General features: G+C 43.3%; 1 protein-coding gene across 1 annotated transcript in view; it reads right to left on the bottom strand.

Moving 5' to 3' along the window:
- Positions 1-2,083: 2,083 nt before the first annotated feature.
- NT5C1B (5'-nucleotidase, cytosolic IB) overlaps positions 2,084-23,984 on the bottom strand; it is a 75,959-nt gene continuing 54,058 nt past the window's right edge. Inside the window, exons 9-11 of the mRNA XM_036750122.1 lie at positions 19,866-19,988; positions 8,649-8,833; positions 2,084-2,437 (exon numbers count right to left, since the gene is read on the bottom strand). Coding sequence (XP_036606017.1) covers positions 2,084-2,437; positions 8,649-8,833; positions 19,866-19,988 — 662 coding nt within the window. The remainder of the gene's footprint in view (positions 2,438-8,648; positions 8,834-19,865; positions 19,989-23,984) is intronic.

Below are 23,984 nucleotides of genomic sequence, written 5' to 3'. Positions count from 1 at the left end.
TTGTACATAGGTCATTTGTCTGTGTGTAATTACCTGATTCACTCTCCCTACTCCCATCGACATTAGCCGTTGGTTCCCCAGGAGAAGTAATGACTTCTCTTCTCAGGGTTCTAGAGGTGACCTTGAGGGTCTCTAGGATTCCTAGCTCTGAAACTCATGAGCCCAATTTGATATGCTCCCTTCTTCCCCAAACCCAAGCCGTCCCTCTGCAGGGGCTTGGCAGGAGCAGCTCTGCCACTAGCCTGGCCTGCTCCTGCAATATGGAATTCCATACTGTCTTGCTGGGTTATCTGTAGGCCCAGAGGTGGATCTGGTTCTTTCAGCCCATCCCAAGACATTCTGTTCCAATCCGGTGATCCAAGTTCTTCACTCCTCTCAAATAGTTTCAGGACTTTTTCACGCCTTCTTTGTAGCTTTGATTGATTCTGTCAAGAACTCTGGGCACCAGTATTTAAATTGCTTGGCCACCCCCTTACACCTGTATCATCAGTGCTAGAGTGAAGATCTGGCCCTGTCTGTTCCCAATACCCTTGAATATGGGGTCTCTGTCAGAACTAGATTTGCAGATGGTGGGGGCTTGATAGGTGGTCTGAATTAATGAAGGCCTCATTAGCAGGGACAGCAGAGACACTCAGTTTTCCTGGAGGGAGGTGCTTCTACTTCTGTGAATGTAACACTGGCAGGTGTCACTGTGTTGGGTTGTCCAGAAAGGATTATAGCCTTTCTTCTCTCTCTGCTGTATAGGAGCAGAGCTGAACCCTTCCCAGGCCTTTCTGACCTACTCCCTGAAAGCCGGTGGGGGCAGAGAGAGGGGCATTAGGGTGTGATCTGTCCTCCGGCCACTCTCCACCTCACCTTCTTTCTCTTTACAAGTTGAATGAGTCAGTCAGTATATATTTATTGAACACCTACTGTGTGCCAAGCCTTGTGCTGAGCACTGGGGATGCAAAGAAAAGTAAAAGGCTGTCTCTGATCTTGAGAAGCTCACTGTCTAATGAGAGAGACAACAGGCATCATTCTCAGCTGCCCCTGACAATAGGGAGCTAGAGTTTGCCCTGGGGGTGATCACGGTGCTGGCCCTCAGCTCCAGGCTGTTACCTCTTCTGCTTCTTTATGAAGCTTGTATCTGACAAAAAGTGACAAGTATAATCGGCTCTCTGTCAGAGCCTTCAGACAGAAAAGTCCTCACATTTGGGCCAAGGTTTGGCCCTTGGCCTTAATTTAAATGTGTGTCTATTTTTAGTGACCCACACCCCCAGCCTTTGCCTTGAAGCAGCAAATCAGGAGACAGGAAGGAGGTGAGGAGGGAAGATCCTAGCACATTCTTTGGCTGGGGTGGGGAGGGGAAGCTGGAAAAAGAGCATACATTTAGGGGGACTTCCTCAACTCTCCTCAGCCCTCCTTTCACTGTCTCCCTTCACTTCTGCTCCAGCGCTTCTCTGATCCCCACCTCCATGAGATCTTGGAGTTTCTCTGACCCCCCTGCCATGAGATCCTGGAGCTTCTCTGCCCACCTCCCCTGTGAGATCCTGGAGCCTCTCTGACCCCCTCCCTTGTGAGATCTTGGAGCTTCTCTGACCCCACCCCCATGAAATCCTGGGTGGGTGGAGGGACGCTCTTCCCACTGCTGCTGATCAGCTCCTGAAATCCGGCCACCTTCCTTGCAGATGACATGTGTCCCTTTAATAATTCCTGGCCATTCCTCATCTGCCTTATGGTTGAAAGAGTTTTACGTTCCCTATTCATTCATAGGCTAATAGGGAAATGCTTCTACCTTTGTCCCAGCATGTCTCAAACCCCTATTGCATTAAAAAGGGCTTCCTTATCATGAACTGTCATCTGCACCCAAAGAGATCTGTCTCTCTGTCTCTGTTCCTCTTCTCTCTCTGTCTCTGTCTCTCTCTCAGAGTCTCCCCCCATCTCTGTCACTCTCTGTCCTTGCGCCCCCCACCCCCGCCTTTCTCTCCTCCCTCTCTCCCCTACTCCTCTCTCTTCTATCCTCATGCTCTCTTCCTGCTTCCCTCTCACAGTGACTATACTTCTTAAGAACAAGCCAGGAGGCCATGTGAGTAACATTCCACTTTTATTTCTTCTCCCATTCCTGACTTATGCTACTTCTGCGATGGTTGGGGAAGGGTACGCTGGCTACGATGGTGCCAAACTTCTGCACTCCCTTGATGTGGAACATGTGGTCATCAAAGAAGATGTGGGGCCGTATTTTGACCAAGATGGGCCCCTTGGGGGCCCCGGCCAGGAAGAGTGCTTCATCGATTTCAAGGCCCCAGGTGCGGAGCATCTTGAGCACTCGGGCCCCAGAGCTGGCAGCACTCCTGGCTGTGATGAGGTAGGTCCTGATGGGACAGAGCAGCCTCTCATCTTTGGCATAAAACTTCTTTTGCAGCCGCCCTAAGTCTTCTAGGAATTGTTTCAAGGGACCCTGGGAATGGAACAGACAGCAATAATGAAGGGCATTTGGAAGAATTCGGGAAGTCCTAGGCTCCATTCGCAGATATCAGACCTGGCTTTTGTTCATAGGTTAGATATACAGGGCTCCTGGTTCTGTGTAGAGTAGCCTGCTGGATCTCTCTGTGCCTTGATTTCCCCCATATTTCCTCCCTCCCGTGGTGATGAGAAAGAGGATGAATCAGAGGCTCAGAACCACTGGGCCTCATGGACAAGGCCTCCAGATCTCACAGTCCCCTGTGTGAGATGAATGTTTCCTCTTACTTTGTGACTCCTTCCCTCCCACTTGTGATGTATAGACCCCAGACCCTGGCTTTCCATGCCCTCTCCCTTCTGGCTGTAATCTTATCTCCCCTTTACATAGCCTGAGTTCCAGGCACATGGACTTCTCTCTGTCTCTCCCTCCTTTCCTTCCCTCTCCTTTTTGTGGACTGTGCTCATCTTGATCCTTCATGTCAGAAACAGACTTCCCCTCCAGGGATTTTGTGCCTAAGACCTCAAGCAGCTTCCAGCCCAGTCTAGCCCAGCCCAGGGAATGAAGCCCCATCCAGGGACCCGTAATACAGAAGACAAAAGCCCTTATATGGGCACAGAGGGCATCTAGCCTGATGATCAGACTACCCAAGGAACAAGAAATGCCCCTTGGAGCAGGATCCTCTGGGTGAAAAGGGTGATTTGAATGCACAGGAGTCCTTGAATAAGAAGGGCTCACCTGGGGAGGGTTAGAAGGAAGAGATGGCTCTTGGTAGCTGGCGCTTACTTGCTGAGGGATGACTTCGCAGCTCTTCATCATCTTCCTAAGTGCAGCAGAGGCATGTTGTCACCTGGGCTGTATGTGCAGACCTCCAGACCTGTCTGGCCCAGTGGCTTCTTGAGGTGATTCTTGTAGGCACAAATCCTACTGGTAGAAGGCATTATGTAGGAAGCAGTGCCAAAGATGATGAGGTCTTGGGGAAGAACAGAGGCTTTCAGGGACATATGCTCCTGATTCAAGGCAATGGCAAACTTGGGAAGCAGACAGCTCTCTAAGAGGAAGCATCTGGGAATGGGTCTGGGTTTTTGTGCCTGGCCCCAAACCCAAGGATGAAGGTTGGCTGGAGCACAAGAGCACGAGTGATCAAGTCTGGCAGGAATGCTTTCACACAGAGCAGAGAGAAGGGAGAAATGTGCCCGTGTACTGTTGTGAAATGAGAAGCCCTAGCAAGGGGCTGCCATGGAGGAAGGAAAATATCAAGAAGGATACCTCAAACACAGAGCAGAGAAGAGAGAAGAAAGGAGCCAGGCCTTGCCTTGGCCCAAGAAGTGTTTCTACAGAAGTTGACCTCATGGGCAACTATGAAACCCAACTCAAGGAGGGAAGTTGGACTCTGAAATAGATGGTGATTTGTCTAAAAGATATGTCAGGAAGTTAGGACACGGCTAACAAGCATCCTCCTAAATGTCCCTAACGCTTAGTCAGATAATCCAGATTATCCAGCTCCTTTTCAAAAGCAGCATGTCAAGTAAATTAATGGTGCTGGTGGGAGTGGAGGGCTTAGGGTGGCATTTCACTTTTCAGTAGAGATCTTTGTGTGAGGACAGGCAGGAATAAAAGAGTGGAAATGACCCAAGGAAAATCTGGGTGAATAACAACAGGGACAGAAAAAGAAATAATAATGTTATTAGAATGCAGGAGAAAGCACCAGGGCAAAAAGACGAAATAGATGTATCATTCAGGAAACATCACAAGCACAGTGTGGAGGTGACCAAGAGTTTCAGCTCTTCAGACATCTGCTGGAGATACAAATGTTGAAGAAACAGAGGCAGCTAACTCATTGAATGAGAGAGGTAGAATAAAAGAAAATCTTGATAGGACAGGATATTGACTCAAAGAGTAGTTAAAAGAAGATATAGGGGTAAATATAAAATCTTACAATTGTTTGGAAAAAATCTGGAAACTTTAATGGCTTGCAAACCTAATATGGGCCAGCAGTTCAACACGGAGGCCTGGAAAGCTCTTGTAATCATAGGCTGTATGAATCTGTCCATTGTGTCCAAGATGAGAAATATACCTCAGTCAGAGCACACACAGAGCACAATGACCAGCACACTGCTCATCAACTTCTTGGAAGGACAATGACAAGATGGAATGAGTCTAGAGGAGCATGACTAGATTGGTGAATATGCCAAGGTAAGAAGATTACACATGAGAGTGGCTGCACGAAGCCTGGAAGACATGAAAAGTAAGGCATGAGAATTGGCTTCAAGCACTTGAAATTCTGTCATGTGGAACAGAGACTCAGCTTGTTCTATGTTACTGGAGGGTGAGCTGAGAGAGAAGTGAAAGGCACAAGATTCTAGTGTTATGTTGCTTCTTCTTCCTTTTTTTTTAAATTTTATTTTGTTACTAACCTATGATTTTATTGTGTAGGGAGCTTCCAGTAAGGAGACTCCTTTCACAGTGATTCTGAACCCCTAACTGACTATACAAACCCCATCTCCCTCTGCCTACTCTGTCCTTGGACCTCTTCTATTTCTCTGTGATTTCCTTTGGTGGTATGGTCAGCTCCCATAGATTATTGAATGATGACCGTTGGGTCATCTCTGCAGATAGTTCTCAAATCTATTTATCCAACTTCAATCTTTCTCCTGACTTCTTATCTCTCATCTCCAATGGCCTGTTGGGTATCTTGAATTATATGTCTTTTTGAGGAGGCATGGTTTCCAAAAATAAAGAGGTATTAATTCCTCTTTATTCTGTCCTGATCAATCAGACCACATCTGGAATATTGTGTTCCATTCATTAAAAAAAAACCACATCCTTGATAATCTGGAGAATGTCTAGAGGATGGTCTACAGTACATGTCATATGAGGACCAGTGGACCCAACTGAGTGAATTTATCTTGGAGAAGAAAAGACAAGGCGGTTGAGGTAGGTAGGGGGAAGATGGCTGCCATGTGGAAGGATTAGATTTGATTTGTTTGGTGGCTGCCCTGGGCAGAACCAGGAGCGATAGATGGACCTGGAAAGAGAGCAGTGGATTCTTGCTGTCAGGGTGGAGGGGGCATGTCAGGGGAAGGCTTCCTAACAATTAGAGGTGACCAGCAGTGGAGTGGGCTGCTTTCAGCAGGGAGGTTCCCCCACATTGTGGATCATCAAACAGATTCAGGAGAACCACTTGTCAATTAGGTGAGAATACAGATTCCTTTCCGGGTGGTTTGGACCAGATGACAGTTGTGGTCCCTTCTGACTTTAATATTCTTTCATTTTCTGATCCTTTGTAAGAACCTAGAAATAGGAGGGCCAACTCTTGGAATAATGTTGATGAGAGCACCTGAGAGCCTGCCATAACACAGGGAAGTTGGGACAGTCTGATTTAGGTGGAAAGATGATGTGTTGTATTTGGTGTTGAGTTTCAAGTGCTGGCAGGACATTTTGGCACAATCAGCTGGAAATATGGGACTAGAGCGGGATGTATGGATTTGGGAGGTAATAATAAAAGCCATGAGGTTGATGAGATAATGAAGGTGTGGAGGGTAGAAGGAGAAAAGGGTCCAGAACAATGTTGGGGGAGGACACCTGCATTTAATGGGGAGTGGGAGCTGGATGATGTTTCGGCAAAGGAGATGGAGAAGAAGTATGTATCATGGATGTCAGAAGGAGTGAGAATGTCCAGGTAGAGGGGGGTGATCAACAATATAAGAAGTTATTGAGGTTAATGGGAATTCATATTGAGAAAAGACTAGCAGTTTGGGAATCATTACTAGCTTTTGAGAGAGGGATTTTAATAGAGGGGAAAGGTCAGTAACCAGATAGCAAAGGAGAGAAGGGGCTGAGAAGTACGTGGCTATTGAAGTCACGACAACAAGAGACGATCATGTTTTCAGGAGTTTGGCAATGAAAGAACAGGCTCGAGAGGAAGACAGGGTCAAGTGAGAGCATTGTCATAGGCAGCAGGGAAGGAATCAGCAGACTGGAAGAAATGAAAGCTGAACAAAGTGGAGTGAACATTAATAGAGGAATTTTCCTGGAGATGGAATGTGTTCTGACTGGGAGCCCAAGGAAAGGTGCTATACTTGACCAGGAGAAGGGCTCCCTTATCCTGAGTGTGTAGATCAGTGCGGAAAAGGATAGGTTTTAGGTGGAGGAAGGGAAAAGCAGGAACTCCTGAGAAATGGCCTCCAGGCTCGAAGGAATGCACAGGACCCTGAAGTGTTGAGCCAAGAGCCTGCCTGAGCTTGCCCTCAGTGGGCTCAGCCTCTGAGAATCCAGGCTTAACTTCCTCATCAAGATGAGGGTTTGGAACAGGCACCTTAGATATAAAATGAAACTTGGTCTTCAAGGAATTCAGTTACTATAAAGAGGGGATCTCATGCCATCACAAGACAGCAAGGAAGGCCTCCAGCACAGTGGGCAGACCCTTGTGGAGTACTTATAGGAGGGTCTATAGGTAAAGTCACATGGGATGAACTGGCAGAGATGGGTCAGCATCTGCATCAGTTGAGGGGACATCTAATTGATAAGATCCCAGATACAGCTGAACAGGAAGAGTCCCATAGGATAGCCTAAGAGTATGGGATTTCGGGGGACAACAGCATGGACTGAGAGGAGGTAAAAACTGTATGTTTTTATCTGTATTTGTTTTCAACAAAATATTGACTTTCCAATATATGCCTATTTCTCCCCTTTCCAAAAAGTTATTTTCTTATAACAGGAAGAAAAAGAAGGAAGGAAGGAAGGAAGGAAAACGAGAGAGAGAGAGAGAGAGAGAGAGAGAGAGAGAGATAGAGAGAGAGAGAGAGAGAGAGAGAGAGAGAGAGAGAGAGAGAGAGAGAGAGAGAGAGAGAGAGAGAGAGTGAGAGAGAGAGAGAGAGAGAGAGAGAGAGAGAGAGAGAGAGAGAGAGAGGAGGGAGGGAGGAAGGAAGGAAGGAAAAGAAAAGAAGGAAGTAAGGAGGAAAGGAAGACAGAGAGGAAGAGGGAGAGGGAGGGAAAGAGAGAGGGGGAGAGAGAGAGAGAGAAAGAGAGAGAGAGAAACTAGCTGAGCAAAACTGACCCACTCATCACCAAGTCTGACAGTGTTTTATTCCACATCCACAGGGACTCCAAAAAGGAGGGTGGGGCTTGAAGCTGTCTCTCTGTAGGGTCCAAGTTTGGGCTTTATGATGATGTGCCATTCACTTCTGTTTTGTGTTGCTGTTCTTCTGTTTCCATGTTGGTAGCCACTGTGTATATTCTTTTCTCAGTTTCATTTACTTCACTCTTTATCGGTTCATGTAAGGCTCCCAATGCTTCTCTGAATTCTTTATAGTCATCCTTCCTTACATTTTAGTAATATTTTCATTCCTTTCACATACCATTATGGGTCTATCCATTTTTCAATAATAGATGGCCATCTGCTTTATTCCCAGTTGTTTGCTACTACTATAAATATTTTGATATATATGGAATCTTTATTTTTATCTTTCCCTTCTTGAGGTATATGCCTAGCACTGGGATGTCTGAATCAAAGGGTATGGATATTCTAGTCACTTTCTTTTGCTCTTATTATAATTGATCATTGAAAACAGTTTAAAAAGGAACTAGCAAAAATAAAGTTTAAAATAAAACCAGTTATAAGTACTTTTTATAGATGATAAAAGTAAATAAGGAAGAACAAAAGTTTTGGAGGTCCTTCTGTCCGTGCTATATACAGATCAGCTGAAGGAAGTTGGTGTGTTGAACCTGGAAAAGAGAGCAAGGACCTGCAAAGTCATATGTTTGAAAGGCTCTCACATGGAAGGGAGACCAGCCTTGTTCTGTGTCTCCAGAAGCACCAGGAACAAGGAGGGGAGGTTGCAAAGGGACCAATGGAGGTTAAACTTCCTAATATGGGCTGACCTAAGAGGCAATGGTTCCCCTTCTCTGGAGGCCTTCAAGCAAAGGCTGAATGACTTCTTCTCTAGGATATTACAGAGAGGAACCTTTTCAGGGTGTGCATTGTCCTTGAGGGCCATGGAGGTTCCTTTTAAAATGCTGAAATTATGTGATTTTATGAGCATGGAAAAGGAGATTTCAGCGAGGAGCCCAAGCATGAATCGTAAACATGAGTATGGTCAAATTGAATTACTTTCCCTACCAGTAAAACAGGGGGTTTGGATTAGATGATTTGTGGGGTCTTTTCTATGACTAACGTTCCACGTCTCTAAGAAAGAACTGTTCGCAATACCTGGGCAAGAGGCTTGTCCTTGCTAAACAGTTCTTGCTGGGCAGACTTGTCCGGTGCTTTTGCATTGGCATTCTTGTCAAAGTCGTTGGAAAAAAGGAGAGCGTCGCCATCGAAGGCCACTCGGAGCTGCGTATCTGAGAATGGCAAGTCTTTGTTCCCCAAGTACATCGTAGCTGCGGCAATCCCTGCAAACACACGGCCCGGCTCTGTTAGCGCCGCCTCAGCACCTCTGCCACCTCCGCCCCCCTCCTTTGCTTAAACCCTTTTTTATTGTGCAACATCAGGAAATGTGAACATTCTCATGTACAAAGAATAACCGGAAAAGAGTATCCTACACTAAAGCATGAATTTCTGTTAAAGCACTACTGATAATTTAAAAATATTTGTCCAATTTACCCTGATAATGTTTCCCGCTTTCCTAGGCCCCCTGCACCCTCTGCTGAACGTGCATGTAAATGTTTCATTCGCAGTCTTTTCTTCTCTTTCGGCATCTCTCATTGTCCATCCCCTGCTCCCCATAAGGAATAAGCATTAATTAAATACTTACTCTGGGGCAGGCACTGTGCTAAGTGCCAGGGATACAAAGAGAGGTAAAAACATTCCCTGCCCTCGAAGAGCTTGCAGTTTGATGGGGAGAAAACATGTAAATAACCAGGTACCAACAAGATTCAAAGCAGGCAGGAGGTAATTTCGGAGGAAGAGGCTGTTCCCTGGAAGACTGGACAGTTTCCCACAGGAGGTGGTCTTTGAGCTGAGTCTTGAAAGAAGCAGAAGAAGTACAGACAGACATGAAAGGAAAGAACATTGAGGCTTGGGAAAGGGGAAGTGGAGGGTCCTGTGCAGAAAGCAGCCCATAAGCTAGTGGTGACAGAGAGGGCCAAGTAAATGGAGGGGAGTTGGGTGTAAGAAGCCTGGAAAGGTAGGAAGAAGACAAGCTGTAAAGGACTTTAAAGGCCAAAGGCTCTTCTATTTCATCCTGGATGTATTAGGGATGGGTAAAGCAACTGAACTGTAACAAATATAGATGATAGAACCAGGTTTATATGGAGGAAATTCTTGCTGGAGACTATGTAATTGTAGGTGTGTTGAATGACTGATGTAAAAGTTATCTGGAGGAATGAAAGATACCAAAGGCATGGAAATCCATTTAAAGGCTTATTAATACAGAGAAAGGTATCTGAGAGAACACTAGTGACCACTGACTTGGAAGCCTAGTGTCCCATCCATACCAAATCTTGGTGCAGGTCATGTGTATAGAGATTGAGGGCATCACTGATGAGTTCTTTCTTTTTTTTGAGTTTTCTTTATTTCTTTATTTAATATTTTTTAGTTTTCAACATTGATTTTCACAAAATTTTGAGTTACAAATTTTCTCCCCATTTCTGCCCTCTCCACACCCCAAGATGGCATATATTCTGATTGCCCTTTTCCTCAGTCTGCCCTCCCTTCTGTCACCCCACTTCCCCCTTATCCTCTTTCCCCTTACTTTCTTGTAGGGCAAGAGAGATTTCTATACCCCATTGGTTGTATATCTTATTTCCCAGTTGCATATAAAGAACAACTTTTTTTAGCATTTGTTTTTAGAACTTTGAGTTCCAAATTTCTCCATTCTTCCCTCCCCACCCACCCTCCTTGAGAAGGCAAGCAATTCAACATAGGCCACACATGTATCATTATGCAAAACACTTCCATAATAGTCATGTTGTGAAAGACTAACTATATTTCCCTCCATCCTATCCTGTCCCCCTTTATTCAATTTTATCCCTTGACCCTGGCCCTTTTCAAAAGTGTTTGTTTTTAACTACCTCCTTCCTTGCTCTGTCTTCCCTTCTATCATCCCCTCTCTCTTATCCCCTTCCCTGCTGCTTTCCAGTAGGGTAAGATACCCAGTTGAGTGTGTATGTTATTTCATCCTTAAGTCAAGTCCGATGACAGAAAGATTCATTCATTCCCTTTCACCTGTCCCTCTTCCCTTCCAATAGAACTGCTTTTTCTTGCCACTTTTATGTGAGATAATATACCCCATTCTATCTCTCCCTTTCTCATTCTCCCAATATATTTCTCTCTCGCCCCTTAATTGCATTTATTTATTTATTTTTAGATATCATCCCTTCACATTCAACTCACCCTGTGCCCTTTGTCTATATATATATATATGTATGTATGTGTGTGTGTATACATATACATATACATATATACATATACATATATATATGTGTATGTATATATATATATATATATATATATATATATATATATCATACTTCCCTTCAACTACCCTTATACTTAGAAAGGTTTCATGAGTTACAGATATTGTCTTTCCATGTAGGAATGTAACCTAAACAGTTCAACTTTAGTAAGTCCCTTATGATTTCTCTTTCCTGTTTACATTTTCATGCTTCTCTTGATTCTTGTATTTGAAAGTCAAATTTTCTGTTCAGCTCTGGTCTTTTCTTTTTCAAGAGTACTTGAAAGTCCTCTACTTTATTGAAAATACATATTTTTTCCTGGAGTGTTATACTCAATTTTACTGGGTAGGTGATTCTTGGTTTTAACCCTGGGTCCATTGACCTCCAGAATATCATATTCCAAGCCCTTCAATCCCTTAATGTAGAAGCTGTTAGATCTTGTATTATCCTGATTGTGTTTCCACAATACTCGAATTGTTTCTTTCTGGCTGCTTGCAATATTTTCTCCTTGACCTAGGAAGTCTGGAATTTGGCTATAATCTTCCTAGGAGGTTTCTTCTTGGGATCTTTTTCAAGAGGTGATCAGTGGATTCTTTTAATTTTTATTTTACCCTCTGGTTCTAGAATATCAGGGCAGTTTTCCTTGATAATTTCTTGAAAGATGATGTCTAAGCTTTTTTTTTTTATCGTGGCTTTCAGGTAGTGCGATAATTTTTAAGTTGTCTCTCCTGGATCTATTCTCCATGTCAATGGTTTTTCCAATGAGATATCCCACATTGTCTTCCATTTTTTTATTCTTTTGTTTCCGTTTTATAATTTGTTGATTTCTCATAAAGTCACTAGCTTCCACTTGCTCCATTTCAATTTTTAAGGTAGTATTTTCTTCAGTGGTCTTTTGGACTTCCTTTTCCATTTGGCTAATTCTGCCTTTCAAGGCATTCTTCTCCTCATTGGCTTTTGTCATTTGAGTTAGTCTATTTTTTAAAGTGTTATTTTATTCAGTATTTTTTGGGATCTCCTTTAGCAAGTCATTGACTTGTTTTTCATGGTTTTCTCACATCACTCTTATTTCTTTTCCCAATTTTTCCTTTACTTCTCTTACTTGCTTTTCCAAATCCTTTTTGAGCTCTTCCATGGCCTGAGATCAATTCGTATTTTTCTTGGAGTCTTTTGATGTGGGCTCTTTGACTTTGTCGACTTCTTTTGTCTGTATATTTTGATCTCCTTTGTCACTAAAAAAAAAAGTTTCAATAGTCTGAGTCTTCCACTGCCTGGCCATGTTCCCAGCCAACTACTTGACCCTTGAGGTTTTATTCAGGGTATGACTGCCTTCAGAATGATGAGTGCTTTGTCCCAAGCTTCAGGGCCATTGCGCTGCTGTTTTCGGAGCTACTTCTACACAGCAAGCTCTGCATACTGGCATTCCTCTTCCCCAAAGAATTGCCAACCAGGACCGAGATCCAGATCCAAGCAGTGCAAAGCAAGAGAACCCTGCCTCTACACCAGCAAAGTGCTCCCTGCACTTCAGCTCTGATCCACCACTTGACTCCTCCCACCAGTTGGGTCTGGGGCCTGAAGCAGCTGCAACTGGAGCTCTGGAAGCAGCTGCTGGAGTTTCCTGCTGCTGCAGCCACCACACTGCAGCACCTCTGTTGCCCTGGGGCTGGGGCTGGTAGTGCATTCCTCTCACCCCAATCCAGCATTTTTCCCACTGATCTGCTAAGTTGTCTTTGGCATTTGTGGGTTGAGATGTCTGGTAGCTGCCACAGCTCAGTGATTCAGGGCTCTACGGTTTGCTCTGCCCGATCTCTTCAGCACCTCGTCTATCCTGGTGATTTTTCCAGGGTTGAATTTGGCCTTCACTTTGGTGAGTAGTCAGGAAGAAAACAAAGAACTCTTACCAAGATTACTTACATGAAGCATACTCAAGTCTAAGAATTATTTAAAACCTTTATACCTTTAAACTTTACATAGGACTTCACATGCATTATGTCATTTACATGCACTGCCACTCAGTATCATGGGCAAATTACTTATCCCTCTCTGGGCCTCAGTTTCTTAATCTATAAAGTAAGTGGTTGGCTTACGTGATCCCTAAGATAGCATCTTACCTAAACTTTACTAATTATAAATTTATCTGAGCCAATAAATAAGTTTCTTGGGAAAGTTACAGAATTGGGGTTTCATTTAGCTACATGGACAAAAAAATATCCTTATTAAGATGCATTGAAGGAAAATTAGCTCTAGAAGGCAGAAGGTAGAGTACAAGGGAGGCAGGACTTTTGGAGTATTAAAAACAAAAGGTCAAGAATCAGTTTAGTACAAGAGCAAGGGCCTTAAGCACCCAATGAACCATTTTATAAAGTCTTTCTATAATAGGATTTTCTTGATCTTTTCTCAGATTAAACATGTTAAATAAAAGTTTTCACATCATCACCTCATTTAAGTTCATTTCAATAATCATCTTCTGTGTGAAGGACACTGTGATAGGTCCTAGGGAGAAAAACTTTTACATACAACAGTCTTTGCCATCATGAAACTCACAAGACAGAGATGACACGTCCAGAGAAATAGAATTTAAAATAATATGCATTCTATTAGGCACAAAATGCTATGTAAGATCTGGGGATGGAGAACACAGGGTCATGGAAGACTTCAAAAAGGAGCATTTGAGTTGGATTTGAAGGATGGATAGAATTCGAGTGACTGAAAAACAATCGAAGCATAGGGAATGGTATGAACAGAAAATGTGTATTCAGGGAACAAATCACCTGGTTTGTCTGGAGCAAAGAGTGCATGAAGTAGGATAGTATGAGACAAGGCTGGAACAGCAATTGTGTCTAAGTGGCTACCTGTGGAGTATGGGTATGTTGTATAGGAGGTGTGAGAGTTTCAGTTGTTCTCTGTGGGCTCTTGAGAACCATTGGAGATTTTAGAGTAGAAGCATGACATCAGATCTATGTGTGAAAATGGCAACCTTGTAAAGGTTGAATTAGAGGGTCAATAGAATAGAGAAGGAAAGAATTCTTAGTATGTTGTTGTATTGTTCCAGGTAGGTGGAGAATGCAGGGAAGGCCTGTATTAGGATGGTAAGGGTAGGAACACCATAAAAGAATGCACAAGTTATAATACAGATAGTGTTCTACTGCCTACGAGACTGTTAAGATTATAGGCAAAACATATCATTATAGCGCTGTTTTTAAGCATAGACTTGCCAAGTTCTCTGCTTACAGAATGAGCTAAATGAATATTTGTTAAATGAAAAATGAATAAGTGAAATAAACTAAAATAGTAAGGGGGTATGTGAGGTGAGGGAGAGGGAAGAAGCAAACATAAAACCAAAGTTTCAAATGCAGCAAAGTGAGGAGAATGGTGGCACCAATGACAAATACATGTACCAAAAGAAAGAGAAGGTTTAGGGACAGAGGCCAGAAAAAAGTGCAGCTTTGGACATGTAGGGTTTGAAATGATGGTGGGACACGATGATGGAATCATCGTGTGGGTCTGGAGCTTGGGAAGGAGCTAAGGGCTAGAGATAATGATCCAGGGAATCACTACAGTTTGTACAGTTGTAGGCATGGAAATAAATAATATTGCTAAGGCAAAAAAAAGAAGAAATTGAAGAGGACCAAGAACAGAACTTTGGGAAATAACTTCCTTAAGCTGTCTAGAAGCAGATGAGGAACTAATTAAGGAGGCGGAGGAGAAATCGAAGAGATTGTTGGATAATTGGAAGCATGCCCCTTTTGAAATTCAGGAAGGAGAATCTACATAGAGAGGTGTACAATAACGTCAGATACCACAGCAAGATCAAGGTAAGAACAGAAGATGCTACTACATGTGCTAACTGGAAAATTTTGACGGAACAATTTTGTTAGACTTGTCAGGATGAACATGGACAAGAGGTGCACAGAGTGAGGTGTGTTTTGGCTGCAACCTGCTGTAGAGTACACACACTGATGAGCCCATGGATTTACTGAAGTACTGTTGGGATGAGGGGTTTGAGCTTCACAAGACTTCTCTCCAGTGTGAATTTTCTGATGATTAAGGGTGGGCTATGGTTGAAAGCTTTACCACTTTTGTTATTTTAAGGGGTTTCTTACTTGTAGGATTTCGTTGATGATGATCATGTTGTTGGCTCCATTTATGTGGTTCCTTTTGAGTATGAGTTTTGAGATGGGAAGTAAGGGATGAGTTGTGTTTAAAGGCTTTCCCACATTCATTACATGCATAAGGTTTTTCTACTGTATAAATTCTCTGATGTACAGTAAGTTGTATGCTCTGGATGAAGACTTTCCCACATTCATTACATATGTAGGGTTTTTCACAAGTGTGAGTTCTTTGATGTACAGTGAGCTATGTCCTACATATGAAGACCTTCACACATTCATTACATTTGTGGGGGTGTTCTCCAATATGAATTCTTTGATGTGCAGTAAGTTCTGTGTTCCAGATAAAGGCCTTTCCTCATTCATTACATTTGTGGGATTTCTCTCCAGTATGAATTCTTTGATGTACAGCAAGCTGTGTACTTCATCTGAAGGCTTTTCCACATTCACTACACATATAAGGCTTCTCTCCAGTATGACTTCTCTGATGTACAGTAATTTGTATTCTCTGGATAAAGGATTTCTCACATTTGTCACATTTGTGGGGTTTTTCTCCAGTATGAATTCTCTGATGTACAGTAAGTTGTGTGCTCTGTCTGAAAGCCTTTCCACATTCATTGCATATATGGGGTTTCTCTCCAGTATGGATTCTCTGGTGCTCAGTAAGGTCTTGACTGAAGGTCTTCCCACATTTGTTGCACACAAAAGTTTTCTCTCCAGAATGGAGTCCATGGTTTTGAATAAGGTCTGTATTATAGCTAAAAGATGTCTCACATTCATTGTACTTAGAAAGCTTCTTTGCTGAGGAGATTCTATTGCATTTAACTAGGTATAACTGTTCACTGGAACTCTTTCCATAGTCATCACATTTTGGGGGACTATTTCCTATAGGAAGTCTCTGTTGAGGAAAAAGGGCCGACTCTTGATCAAAGCTCTTCCCAAATTTATATTCATGGCTTCCTGCTTTACTGGAACTTGTCCTGTGAATTAATTTCCTTTCCTGTAATGTCCTTTTGTCCTGAAATCATACTCCCTGGCTTCTCCCAACATGGGGCCCCAGAGATTATCCAACATGAACTTTTCCTTGGATGATACTTCTATAAAAATGTCCAGCTTCTATGCTGATGCGTTGATTTCAGGTTGTTCAAGTTTCTCCTCATCAGGAGAGAAGCCCCTTGGGACTTTTCTTTCTGACATCCCTGGTGCTTCTCCTTGTTCCAAATGGTAGATAACATCTGGTTTGGAAATTGGAACTTCCAGGGAAATTAGGTTCTTATAGTTCTCCAACATCACTTCCCTGTACAGGTCTTTTTGAGAAGGTCCCGGTTCTCACCATTCTTCCTTAGTGAAGTCTACAGCTACATCCTTGAATGTTACTGATACCTGAGACCTGGCTGTTAGGAGCCCAGAGATCATTCCTTCCTCTTCTTCCACTATGCTCTGTCTTGGAAGAAGGACAGAGCCTTGAGAAGGCATAGCCATCCTCCTGGCTGGTGGTTGTGTCAGAAGGGAGAACAAAAGGCCGAGAAGAGCCCACTCCCATATGGCCCTGTGCGGGTCGCCCACTCCACCACGATTGATCTGCACTGATGCTGCTGTACTCAAGGAGGAACTCAAAATTAAAAGAAAATAATTGGCAAAATTGTTTTTATATGAAATTGAGAAAAATATAATATTAAGAATGAAAAAGAAAAAAATATTTAGGAGTCTTAATAACCAGAATACAAAGGAGGAAGAGGAAAAGGAGGAGGGGGAGGAGGAGGGGGAAGAGGGGGAGGGGGAGGGAAAAGGGGAGACAGACTTTACTGAATTAAGAGGATGAGAGGAAAGGAAATGGAGGCACCATTTGTAAATGACCTTCTCAAGGACTTTAGCCCTGAAAGGAAGGAGAGATGTAGGGCCCAGAGACCAAGGATAGACATATCAAGTCAGAGTTTTTTGAGAATTGCTGAATCATGAACATATATGTAAGGAATAGAGAAGCAGCAGGTAGACAAGGAAAAAAATCAAGCATTGAAGATAAGTGAAAAAGTGAGGATGATAGTGGAGAAATCTGTGAGAGGAGAGGACAGGACGGATTGGGATCACTTGTGCATGCAGAGAGGTTTGCCTTGGTAAATACTATGTTTTCATGTGAAACAACAATGCAAGAAGAGATAGGAGGCAATGGTAATCAAGTGATGTAAGGTGAGGAGAAGGGGAGGAGAGGAAACTGTGAATTGTCTAATTTTTTTAGTGAAATATGAGGCAAGGTTCTCAGCTGAAAGGAGTCATGGGAAGTTTAGGGAGAGATGAAAAGGTTTGGAAGAGCTGCTGTGATAAATGGGACAGTGCATCAGAGATGTATAAAAAATATTGCCTTGATGTAGTGAGAGCCTAGTTGAGATTCTGTAACAAAACTTTTTAGTAGACTCAATCAGCTTTCATTCATTCAGGATGCAACATATAACCAGCTCCAAAGCACAAGAGTAAAGAATGTGAGCCAGGAATTGTATGACAGAAAGAAAGAATGGGCTGGTCACATGGTGAATGTTAGAAATGATAGGTGGAAGTTCAGGCTCTCCACTGGCATTCTTAAAATGTTGGGAGAAAGCAAGGAAAGCCCCCAGTGTGCTGGATGGACCATTGGTGGTCTCCTTGGGAGGATGGGCAGACCTGGATGGGGCTGTGAACTGTGCCATTATAGGAAACTCGAGTCAGTGAGATCCAAGATTTCTGAGCATTAAGTATCCACAGCAACCAGCACAGTGCCTGACACTTAATAGTGACTTCATAAATGCTTATTGTCAGTTGATAAATGTTTATGAAGTGCCTCCTATGGGTCGATTTGGATGAAATAGTTATTTTCATTTTATTAGGACGCTTCATGATCTTGAACAAACATTGGTCACTTCCCCATCAAAAGTTATTGTTTCTAGACTAAAAGGGACTCATCTCAGTCTGTATGAGAGCCCCATCTTCCTGACCATATAGGTCCCTTTCCTTTCCACGTTCCATCTAACCTTCCATGTGCCATAGAGTTAGATCCTAGAGATGAGTGGAGCAGGGTTTGGGGCCCCTTCTGCAGCCCTTTCCACAAGCCTTACTCTCTTCCAGCCCCCCAGGAGGCTTACTTCTGGCACCTGGCCCAGTGCCTGGCCTGGTAGGCACATACACTCTTTCAATTGAATTAGATTCCCTTATTGGTGCCACCTTGGATATCTTTATCTTTGTTGAGTCCTGATTATTCTGAGCACTTATTGTATGTCTTTGTTCCCTCTGTGGCCTCGTAGACTTCTTGTCTTATTCCCCCTTCTAGCTTGTGGGCTCTCTGACAACAAAGGCTATATCTTCTTTTCTGTTTCTCCTGTGACGCATAACCCAGGGCCTTGCACATAGCTCCCCTCTACATGCCTCTGTACATGGCTCTCTTAATTCTATATCTTTGGGTCAGACTGTGTCTATACGTCAAGTAATCTACCAGTAGTTATTGTACATCTCTGGGCAAAGCCCGATGCTAGTTAATGTGGGTCAGACATGGATTAATAAATCAAAAACCTGTCAGCATGGGTTGTGGGGGGAGAAAGGGGAGAGGTAAGAGACCTGTAAAAAGAGAGTTAACAAGACAAGAAAGGATCAGTTTTCTGTCCAGGTTGTCCATTATTGCAGTGTTGGGGGCATGTGGAACTCCTCCAAGGTTGAAAGGAACAAATTTGAAATACTTCATTGGTCTTTGTACTTGTCTATAATATTTCACAATCTCACCAAGTTGACTAGTTGGATCCTTTGTACTCAGTGGATTAGGGGTCACTGCATTTATTCTCTAATACACATAAAATGAACTGGTTGAATCACATGATCCCTGAGGTCTCTTCCAGCTCTAAGTCCTAAGATCCAGCAATAGGATTTAGGGATCAATAGGCTGAAGTGAGCAGAGATCACTTAAAGAAGGAAGAGGCCTTTGGCCCCATTATGGTTATGGATGTTGGACTTTTTGGTATTCGCTTCCCTCTCCTCTTCTTCCCCCAAACATCAAACTCCTTGAGGGTCAGGAGGTATTACTTTTCATCCCGGTATAGGGCCTTGTATGTACTGGACACTCTTTATAAAGCTTGAAAAATTTAATTGAATGGAAGTAGAATTGATAAAGGCTGGGAAAGAGGCATAGAGAAGGGCAGGAACAAGGAAGAAAGGTTAGAACACCACAAACCCAGCGATGATGGGTAGACCAGCCTGGATGAAGCCACAGTTTCATGTGAAGAGCCTGCTGTAGAAGTGATATGGCTTGGAAATGGGGATTGGAGTCAGATTACAGAGGACCTTGAATGGCAGCCTGAGGAGTTTGGACTTTATCTCAGGGATGACAGGGAGTCACTAAAGGTTGAGCTGCATCAATCATTTCTTTGAGTTGTTTCTTCTTGGAATGAGTGTTTTTCCTTTGGGAAAGAGGTGGGGGAAACAGACAATTTGATTTACAGATGAGTGACTGCATGTGGGGTGGATGGTAGGGAGTCACTTGGGGGTAGGGCTCATGGGGTGCAAACACCGACCCAGAAGATAGAACACGGAGTCCTGGAGGTCATCTGGAAGCTATAGTGGCTGCTTAGCCAAAAAAAGGAAAAATGACTCAAAGAGGGGTAGTACAGTTTGGTGTGGAGAAAAGAGAGAGAACCTCCGAGCCAGGAAGAGTTCTGTTCTCCTGCCTTCAGTGTGTACCAGTTGTCTGACCCTGGACAAGTCAAGCCTCTCAGCATTTTCTGAGACTGTGAATTGCAGAGAAATGTTAACCTGCATTGGGGGAGGGAGTTACTTCACCAGGGATGTCTACATTCCAATGAAATTATAGGTCTAGTACCTATCTCTACATTTGAACACTGAAGTAAATGTCTCAATTAATTGATGAGGAGTATTAAAGAATAAAACAAACGACAGACCCATACCTTCTTCTATGGCTTCTTGTACCTTATCAGAATCTGCAGAAAGATACAGGTTTGTAAGATACGTCTTTAGATAGCCAATAGGGCTTTCTCCACCAGTCAGGCAGAAGCGATCAATTAATAAGCCTATGAACAGACAAGAAAACCACCGTTATAGAAGGGAACACACACAAATCCAGCTGATACGTAAGCAACGTCACCTATGGGAAGGACTGCTTATACTTTGGCTCTATGATTTTAAGATTCGTTCTTCAGAGGATTCTTGTAGGTTTTTCATGATAAATACTGCGAAGGTTTCATAGATTCGGGGCTGAGGTCATTTAGTCATAAAACCCACAGTATGTTCTGGGCTTCTGTGAGCCTGGGCTGCAATTTGTTCATCATCTCTGAGGAAGAGGGAATCTTGTATCTTTGTATCCTCAGTCCTAAGTGAAGGTCCTTTCACACAATGGACCTTAACTGATGTTGAATTGATTTGAATTTACAAACTTATGGGACAGCAATGAACCTCAGTAGACTGGCAAGTGAGTGGTAGGACTGAATGAGTCAGTTATTTTCAGAAAGACTCCTTGGCAGACTGCAGAGAAGGTCATACTTGAAGCCAGGAGAAATTGAGGTTCAGATCCTGCTTGGGACAATTACTTTTTTGGTGACCATGGACGTGTGACTGTGTCCTTACCTCTGAAGTGAGAATAAGTTAATATCCATCTTCCAGCCCCAAGGACTTTCTCCGGCTGCTTCCATGCCTGGAATGTCGTCCCTCTTCATCTGTCTCCTGACTGCTTTGGATTTCTTCAGATCTGAGCTCAAATCTCCCCTTCTGTCAGAAGCCTTTCCCCAATGTTCCTTAGGACCAGTACTGTCCTTCCCTCTGTTGATTATCTCCGATTGACCTGTAGGTAGTTCTTTGCATGTGGTCTCCCCCATTAGATTGGAAGCTCTCTGAGAGCAGGGATTATTTTTGCCTTTCTTTGTATCCCCGGGGCTTGGCACAGAGTAGGTGCTTAAGCGATGCTTGTTGAGTCACTGCCTCAGTGAATAAAATACTGTACTTTCAAAATTGAAAAGTGTAGTAGAAGTTATACCCACTATGATTTCATGGGAAAAAAGAGAGTGAGTGTCATTCTGGTTTTAGAATCAACTATAGTGGAAAGTATCATCTTCCTACATGTGACGGAAATGAGAGCATGAGGAGGTACAATCCTTGTGCATAGATAGAGGCCTCTGTTGTGTTCTTCTGCTTAACAAGCAAAGCGCTTCAATTGATTCTTTGGTGTTAAAAATAGCATAAGAGGGGCAGTGAGGTGGTGCAGAGCACCGGCCCTGGAGTCAGGAGAAACTGAGTTCAAATCCAGCCTCAGACACTTGACGCACTTATTAGCTGTGTGACCTTGGGCAAAGTCACTTAACCCCGATTGCCCTGCCTTCCCCCCTGCACAAAAAACAAAAACCTAAAAAAAATATCACTACACTACATGCTTGAAAGGGCAGCTAGATGAAGCAGCGGATAGAGTGCCATTCCTGGAATTAGGAAGACTCATCTTCCTGAATTCAAATCTGGCCTGAGAAACTGACTATCTGTGTGACCCTAGACGAGTCACTTAACCCTGTTTGCCTCAGTTCCTCATCTGAAAAATGAACTGGAGAAGGAAATGGCAAAGCATTCCAGTGTCTTTGACAAGAAAACCCCAAATAGGGTCACAAAGAGTCAGACATGACTCAACAATACAACAACAACATGTACTTGAAAAGTCTGTTACCCAGAAGAAGTGTTAATTTAATAAATCGGATCTTTAAAGCTGCCTTCATGGTATCTGAGAATCAATGGACCCAACCAATCAAGAAGCATCTATGTACAAATAATAATGATAGTAATCACTTATATTCAACCAATCAATCAACAAAGATTTATTAAGTGCCTACAATATGCCAAGCACCATGCCAACAGCTGTGGATTCAAAGAATGCCAAAAGACAGTCCCATCCCTCAAGGAACTCATAATCTGAAGGAGGAGTCAACAGGCAAACAGCTCTGTGTAATCAAGCTATAGATAGGGTAACTTGGAAATACTTAGCAAAGGGAGGACATTAGAACCAAGGTGGATTGAGAAGGTTTCTTATAGAAGATGGGATTTTATCTAGGTCTTGAAAGAAGCCAGGGAAGCTAGGAGTGGGGGAGGAGGAGGAGGAGGAGGAATATTCTAGGCACGAAGGATAGCCTGAAAAATATTCCCAGAGTTGGGAGTGTCTTGTCGGAGAAACAGCAAGGAGGGCATTATGACTGGTTTGAAGAGTACATGGGGATCCATCAGGTGTAAGAAGCTTAGAAAAGTGTAAGTGTGTGTGTGTGTGTGTGTGTGTGTGTGTGTGTAAGGTCATGAAAGACTCTGAACACGAGAGGATTTCGAATGTAATCCTGAAGATGGTAGGGAGCCACTTGAGTTGGCAGGTGGGATCGAGGGGGAGGATGACATAGTCAGATTTGCACTTTAGGAAAATCACTTTGGTGGCTGCATGGAGGATGTACTGGAGTGGGGAAAGATTTGGGGCAGGAAGACTCTCAGCAGCTACAGCAGTATTCCAGGTGTGAGGTAATGAGGGTCTGCAGGGGGTAGGGTCAGAGGAAAGAAGGGGGTATGTTAGAGAAATGCTACAGAGGTGAAATCAACAGGCGATAGATTAGATATGGGGGGGAGTAGGTGAGAGAAAATGAGGGAGCCAGGATGACTCCTAGGTTGGGAGACTGAGGGACGGGAGGAAGTAGGGGGGTACCTTCTACAGTAGCAGGGAAAGTAGGGGGGTGGGAGGGTGGGTTTAAGGGGAAGGATCCTGAGTTCTGTTTTGGACATGTGGAGTTTAAGATGTCTATGGGACATCCAGTTTGAGATATCTGATTAGCAGAGCGAAATTAAAAATAGAGATCACCAGAGAGCTTAGGGTCGGACAAGTAGATTTAAGACTCATCAGCATGAATTGTTGCTCAGTTTCAGTTGTGTCCAGCTCTTCATGACCCCATTTGGGTTCTTTGCAAAGATACTGGAGTGGTTTGCCATTTCTTTCTCCAGCTCATTTTACAGATGAGGAAACTGAGGCAAACAGGGTAAAGTGACTTGCCCAGGGTCACACAACTGGTAAGTGTCTAAGACCAGATTTTAACTCAGGGCTTCCTGACTCCAGTGTACTCTTCCACTTAGCTGCCTCATCAGCATAAAGATGGTAATTAAATCCATGGGAATTGATGAGATCACCAAGTGAAGTAGGGTTGAGGGAGAAGAGGGCCCAGGACAGAACCCTGTGGGACACTTACTATATATTAGCTCATTTGATCTTAGAAATGTTGGAATTTAAAGTTGGAAGATAAGTTAGAAGTCTACTTCCTCTCTCTTTTTCTTTTAAACAAGGAAATAAATAGTGGCTCAGAAAGATCAAATGTTTTAGCTCCTTCACCTCCCTTCACAGCAGATCTTGAACAATTCCCAATTGCCTCTAGTCAAATGCACACCCTTCAGCCTAACCTTCAGAGCCATCCACAATTTGACTTCCCACCTATTTTCTAGGCTTATTTTATGTCACACCCACACAAACTCTCCATTCCAGTCAGACTAGCCATCTAGTTGTACCCCAGTCACACTGTATTTCCTGTTCTTTGCCTTTGCACAAGTGGTCTCTCTTATGTCTACGATACCTAGTTTCCTTCAAGCTACAGCTCAGCTACCACCCATGAGATCTTTCCTGATTTCCTATGCTTTCTTCTCTCCTCCCTCCTTCATTCACCCCCTCTTTCCATTCCTGTGTCTCTTTTTATCTCTCTCTTACTGTCTCTGCCTTCCTCTGTCTCTTCCTCTGTCTGTGTCTCTCATTCTCTCTCAAAATTACTTGTATCTTCCTTGTGTCTATGTTGTAATTCACCCTTTCCCACCCTGATAGAGTAAAGTTCCTTGGGGGTGGGACCTCTTTTGTTTCCTCTCTTGTCAGAGCACAGCATAGTGACATGTATACAACAAATGCTTAATATTTGTTCAAATGGGTTAGATTAACATTATGATTTAGAGAAGGTAGGTTCTGTTGTTGCCATTTTCAAGTTGAGGATGCCAAAACTCAAGAAAGGGAAGTGACTTATCCA

This window comes from Trichosurus vulpecula, chromosome 3 (genome assembly GCF_011100635.1).
Source record: "Trichosurus vulpecula isolate mTriVul1 chromosome 3, mTriVul1.pri, whole genome shotgun sequence".
NCBI classification, from domain to species: domain Eukaryota; kingdom Metazoa; phylum Chordata; class Mammalia; order Diprotodontia; family Phalangeridae; genus Trichosurus; species Trichosurus vulpecula.
This window is presented reverse-complemented; position numbering and strand designations above follow the sequence as displayed.